The following is a 6,884-nucleotide window of genomic DNA, read 5'->3' as shown; positions in this document are numbered from 1 at the left end:
AAGTCTATGAGAGGACTTGATTTTGAAAAATATAAATGATGTATTGTTGTGTGTGTGTGTGTGTGTGTGTGTGTGTGTGTGTGTGTGTGTGTGTGTGTGTGTGTGTGTGTGTGTGTGTGTGTGTGTGTGTGTGTGTGTGTTGGTAAGTGGATGTGTGGGTGGCTGAGGTATCATCTCACATCCCCAGACAAATACTAGACCCAGGATGTCAGTTCAGATTGAGAGAAGCAGGTTCCCTTTCATAAAATTTCTTTTGATGACTCACGGAAGGGGCCGCTCTCCTGCCAGTTACACATGCTGCCATGTAAAATAAAACTGTAGCCGTAAATGTGCATCTCTGAGAGGGCTATGCATCAAATAAGAGGCAGTCGGGCGAGAGGCGGTCTGTTCTGAGGCATTACCACCGTCAAGAATGGAAATCCGGCTGTAGTGGATTAGGTATGGGCATTACTCGGCTAGAAATTAGTGGATTTACTTAAGTCAAAAGCCTCTGCTGTTCTCCTCTCATCACCACATACCTTATGGAATTGACATATTCAGCAGCTGAAGGCTAATCGGGTAGCTTGGTTGGAAACTGTGTTTTGAAAGTGCATGAGCTTTACTTTTAGATGAGTTTTAACTTGGTTAATGTTCATCTTTAAAAGCCATTGTTGCTCAGGTAATTTTGCATGAGTTAATAACTTAGATATAAATATACAGAAGTTTATTTGAAGGTTTTTTTTTTCCTCTTTCGTGCTAGTCACTATTTGCCGTTGCTGCTCAATTCTACAAAAGGCAGGCTGCTCTGTAAAGACCCCTCTCTCCATTTATTTGACTCTCCGTGGAATTAGATATAACGCACTGCCTGCCCTTGCTTCTGTTTGCTCAAGCCAGGCTCTGATAACTGGCTGTGCACAGTTGGAGTGAGACTAAACAACTACAACTAAAAAGGAAAGGGGAAAAAAAAACCTGTTTAAAAAAAAACATTCAGCTGCAAATTCCACGATGCTTCCCACAAGCTCACTGGAAAAATCACCCTGGCTCTTTGACCTCTCTACACTTCAGGGATTCCTATAATCTAAATGCTGGCATATTTTCATTCCTTCAGAGTGAGTCTGCAGCCCTGTCATTGAGCGTCCACATGGAGACACCACAGTCCCTCTGAGAGGGTGTCTGGGTTGCAGCTGAAAGAAGCTAGGGATCTTTGTGACCTTTGTGTGCTCACTGTGTTTCATTAGAAGAGAGGAAAGACTTCTGGTAGGCAGCAGCTCTAAGCCCGGGCCCCTCCCCCTCACTGCTGTATCATGCACGGTCCAGGCTCCCCCACAGGAAGTGCTGCATTCTCACCATCCAGGAATAATAGGGGAGCAGAGCAGAGCAATGCTACATTAGCACATTCCCTCTGCCAGAGAGGAGGCAGNTGATAGAGGTGTCATTGTGCTTTGCCTGTTTTATCTTGTTATGCACAATGGATCTCTACCCCAGACCCATGTATTTAGCTGGTTCTGAGAGAATAATCAACATTGTGCATAACAAGATAAAACAGGCAAAGCACAATGACACCTCTATCAGCTGAGGCCAACAGGCAGGAATAGGAAGACAAAACTCTGAGAGCACAGCACCCAAGGCTACAGGTGCCTGAGCTCAGTGAGTTCAGAACAAACTGATAAACTGGGTCGAAGTTATGGGCCTAGGAAAATATCTCCCCAACAAGACTGACAAACGTTTCACTGTAATACAATACCAAACAATAGCAAGTAATGTGCACATACTACGTATGGATCTTGAAGAGTAGGGAGAGAAAACCAATTGATGAAGAAACATATATCTTTTAGTAAGTAATGTGTTTGAAGAGTGGGTTGTGTTTTGGTTTCACAAAACCATCAGGCTTGTATCATAATGTGAAATAAACATGTTTCCTTTCTTATCTTCAGGATGTTGTAGTCCAAAAGGGGGGGGGGGTTCTTGACAATCCCCAGAAAGCTTGCAAAGTTCAAAAACACAATAGACATTGTGTGCAGGATAGAGGAGATAATGGAATAGCTTGATAAGACAAAACATCGAATAAAATACCATGTTTGATATCTTTGAATGTCTGTTGAGAAAGGCATGTTTCAGGATAAGCGTTGCCATGGAGTACTGGTCATTGCAGATTAGGACAGTTGAGAGTTGCTCAATGGTTGCATGATATGCAGCCTCTGGCCTGGTTGTTTGGTTGATGATTTGTGTTGGTTGGCAAGAAGCATGCCTAATTTTGTAATATCAGTTGTTTTATATCCAGATTAAGGAACGTTTTATTAAGATATACAGTATTACTATCTGACAAATATAGTTCCCAGTGGCACAGCTGTTCCACAAACAGCTTACATGAAACATGGCGAGTGCCGAGAGTGTTTGTTTTCCCTTAAATATTTAATGTCCGTACCCGAGGGCCAGGCAAACAGACCAAGGCAGAGGGGATGCTCATGGAAACCATGTTATACACTTAGACAATATTTGTATATAATCTGAAAAAAAAAAGGTTGAAAAAGATCATTATGATCCCAAAGAATGCTATATATACTGCCCTAGTAATACCCTAGCTTTCCTGTAGTTTGTTGGGAGGAAAAAGCCTGGTTGTTCCCTTGTCTTATTCAGCATCATGCCTCGATCAGAGGGGCTAATGCAATTACAATGCCTGTTTCCATAGCAACCCTTTGGCTCTGTTTCACCTCTGACTGGAAGATAAATTAATCAGCCATGGCTGCAGAGAGCAGAGCGAGATCACCTTAAATGGATATAAAGCCCTTAAAGTACGAGTAACTATCATATGATAAGAATGAATGGTATACTGTCCATGATGAATGCCAAAAGAAATGTAACCTGCAACAGATAAGCTTTGAGTCAAATAAAAAAGATAAACTTTATGAGGATGACACCAAGTACCAGCAGTATAATAGTTTACTGTGTAGCAGTGCATCTGGTGCTCCTCCTGCCGTTATCATGGCTGTCTATAATTCAGTGTTTGGGCAGCGGTGATGGAGGTAATACACTCCAAACACACACACAGTGAATATATGGAGGTGAGGACAGACCCTTTCCTGCCTTTTCTCTCTGTTTCACTGTGGCTGAAGGTCTGCCCTGATAAGAGCCAGAACAAAGCCTTTGCAGAACAAGAGCAGTCTATTAACACTCAGCTCATCCATGATAAACAGGCACGTGTCTTAATGAACAACTCACTGATAACCATTTAAAGAGTGTGGGATGTACATATGGAAAATATCAGGTTGGGATGTCATTAAGTTTGCTCAACACTGATTCAATGTGAACGCTTTGGAGTAGTTCACCTTTATTCTCTTTCACTTTAATGATCTTGCAGTGATGCAGTGCGGATAGCTAGACATATGCAGGGTTATGATACCAGTGGGCTAGACATTATCTTTTTTTAACATAATGTACAGATTGTAATTACAGTTAAGGTGATACATGTTATTCTGTTAAAATGTTGAAATAGTTAAAATGTTAAAATAACTAATTCACTCAAATGCATTCCTAAACGTATTAATCTAAAGCACAAAATGCTAATCAATTTAATAACACCTAAGCAATTATGCAGGCCTAAACATACTTCTCAAAGCTGATTATAAAAACATGATATGAGGTTGACAGTATTATGTTATAGAATAAATATCTGTATCCCAATTATAACAGTGCTGTAACTCATCTTAATGTAACAATTGCTTTTAAAGTTCTTAGATGCATATTGCTTACTTATCATAATGATGCTTAAAAAGGGCATTTGGACTATTCGATATTTAATTGTCCATTAGGTCCAGTTATTCTACAGAAATAATTTCCTTTCAGGACTAAATGCAAACATTAGTCTCTCATTCTCTGAGCCTCTTCGGTAAAACCCAGTGGACAACTTTTCTTATCACAAGAGAACCAGGCTTTCTAAAATGCACAGGAACAAGCAGGGGTCAAAATATATGGTCAGTCAATACACGTCATGAACTTCCTGTGTCATGAAAGTATTTGCCATCTGTGGCAGCTGTATTTTTGAATATAATACTGTACATATAAATATGGAAATAATTCAACAGGTTCAAACTAAATTTAGTTTCTAAATCTAAATAGTGAATCAGCTTTTTGTCCCAAAGCTATTACCTTATGACTGTACATTAGGCTAATCAGCTTCCTCCTAATCAGAACTAATAACAAAGGTTTTGGATCAATGCATTGTTAATTAGATCTCTTAAGAGAATACAAAATGTAAAAAAAAATGTGTCCACAGTCATTTCCATTGTAATTATTGATAGAGCTATTTCTTCATTTTTCGTATCATGCACAAGAAGTGCCCATCCCTCTTAGGTTTATACGACGATAAAAACATAGTTCCGGTCGTGAAATATGTTGTTTAATTACAAAATCCCAAGTAATTAAATTCAAATTTTGCATGGTGTCTGTGTAGATGTGCAACATTTAAAATATTAACACAGATTACATTGTCTTTTGTCACACTGGGGGGATATAAGAGCAAAGTGCATTTTTCTCTGTTTTGAAGCTTTGCTGCTTAAGAATGCTACCACAGCAACATCATCCTCACAAGCCGTTATTAAGGCTATGAGAAGCAGCATGCATGACTTAAAAGGCCGCAGACCTAAATTACGTTGACATATGAAGCTCAATGGCTGAAGAAAATATTAATCTTAACTCATTTGGTGTCCTCTGAAACATGGTGGTTGAGAGCAAAACCGAGCTGCTAAACTCCCCAGACTGTCAACGGCCTGATGCACTCTTGTGACCACACAATCAGAAATCACACTGAAAGTGGTTATGAAGCATGACTATCTCAGAGACGGCCATCTAATTAGGACTAGACACATACAGTATTTAAAGCTTGACATAAAGCAGAAAGGAAGAACAATTTAGCTGGGATATTCTGTCACACTTTGTACTGATATTGTGCAATTTTTCAGTGATTATGTTAAATTGCAGTTTGTCTTTAACTAACCCATTCTACAAATCTTATTGAAATCTGCCTTTCAGAATGACGTGCCAGTTTTTTTTGGGGACATTCCTGTGATTCAAAGCAAAACACCCAGCATGTCTGTTTTGATCCATTTGCCTCCTGGCTTGTCATGGGATTGCTACTAACTTGCTCTGATGTGTCTCATACATCAGCTGTATTAACTTTTCTGTCCGCAAGAAAACAATTTTTTTGTTTCATTCAATTGGAATCAAGTCAAAAAGTAAAGTAAAAAAGAACAAGCAATAAACCCTAAAAATGTCATTTATTATGCTGTGGGCAAAACACAAACATGTCATTATATGTGGTAGGCTACCACTTGGAATTTTTTGCTGACATGTTCTTCTACATAGCCTAATATATATATATCCTATTTCTATATAGGCAGCTATATTCGCTTTAGAGGGTCTTATTTAGACATAAGAATACATTAGTTAAAGGTCTGTTTGAATGTAATGATCAGTTAGGGACATGAGCAAGTACGAAGCAGACTGCAGTTCATGGTAGAGTCAAGGACACCATACTGTCATCTTCTTGGCCAGATTAGCCCCTGGTAACAACAGTAACAAGCAGTAGTAGAAAGCATCTTCGACACATTTGGCACAATATATAAAGCTCCTCGTGACCCCACTTAAAGTTTAATAAGTGCATATTTATTTAATTACCTCCTGTCTGTGATTCTGTCGCGCTCTGCAGTTCGATCAAAGTTTCATCCTTCGTCTTGCCCGTTATTCGTCTCATAGCGGCAGAGCTGTTATTCTGAAGGCTTCACCTTCTCAGGAGAGACAGCAGGGGGGGGGGGGTGATCCGGTCCCGGTGATGAAGGCTCCAACATGCAAGCATCGGCTGATCACACTCTGAAATCAATGACTTTGACTGGGATTAATGAATGGAAAATGGGTCATATTTACATTATGACCGATTCTCTTTGAAACTGTACCCTGCTGGGCTCCCTTGCTACCCGAGAAGACTGGCTCACTTAAAGGGGAGTGGCATGGGGTTTTCCGTCGGCAAAATGGTGTGTGTGAGAGTGTCTGGGAGAGAGAGAGAAAAAAGTGGAGAATTTTATTTTAGTATGGTTAAGATTTATGAGTCATATTGTTGTGGTTAAATAGCTGCAGGAGCATCTTATCTGTTATGTTTTCAAATAAAAAAGTAATAAATAATCACGATGACAGTCTAAATTCCTTCAATGGGATGAGGACATCTTGTGGCCATTTCCAAAAGTGCATGAAACGAATTTAGTATCCTTTATAAACTGATTTGTGACAGGAAAGTAAGCAGTTATTTTATAACTTCTAAGGAGAAATTGGTACCACTGTCAATTAAGAACGGCTTTGGGTTAGCACAGATCAACCACTTATAAACCACCATACACCAAATATCAGAGGTTAATGGGATGGCTGGCCTTTCTGCTTTGAAATGCCCCACTCAGAAGATAAACAAAAACAGCTTTTCTGTGAGTTTGCTTTTAAAGTGTAACTGCTGTAATTGTAGTGTACACAGCATGATAAAGTAAATTACTCATGGAGTAGAAAACTTTAAATATGTTTAAAGTATGATAAGGTAAATTAAAATACATGAATTATAGCCTATTAGTTTAAACTATTTAATAGACATTACTGCAAATGTAAACATGTTTACTTTATTTAATATAAGATAGTTTTACTATCTATAAAAAAAAAAAGGCGTTTGTCTTGGCATATTGAATAAAACAGGTATTTAATGTTGACACATTTTGTACAATTAAATACAATTAAGTATCAAAAACCTAATTTTAGTCAATTGCTAAAACAAATAACAATATATAAGGTTGTACAACACACACACACACACACACACACACACACACACACACACACACACACACACACACACACACACACACACACACACA

General features: G+C 38.8%; 1 protein-coding gene across 1 annotated transcript in view; it reads right to left on the bottom strand.

Annotated features, from left to right (window-relative positions):
• LOC104958344 (anoctamin-5-like) overlaps positions 1-5,938 on the bottom strand; it is a 19,789-nt gene extending 13,851 nt beyond the window's left edge. The window contains exon 1 of the mRNA XM_010786062.1: positions 5,653-5,938. Within this exon, the coding sequence (XP_010784364.1) occupies positions 5,653-5,728 (76 nt within the window). The 5' untranslated portion in view covers positions 5,729-5,938. The remainder of the gene's footprint in view (positions 1-5,652) is intronic.
• Positions 5,939-6,884: the final 946 nt, after the last annotated feature.

The sequence above is a fragment of the Notothenia coriiceps genome, unplaced genomic scaffold (genome assembly GCF_000735185.1).
Source record: "Notothenia coriiceps isolate Sejong01 unplaced genomic scaffold, NC01 NC01_scaffold00028766, whole genome shotgun sequence".
Classification (NCBI taxonomy): domain Eukaryota; kingdom Metazoa; phylum Chordata; class Actinopteri; order Perciformes; family Nototheniidae; genus Notothenia; species Notothenia coriiceps.
Note: the sequence above shows the minus strand (reverse complement) of the source record. Positions and strands in the feature narration are given on the sequence as shown.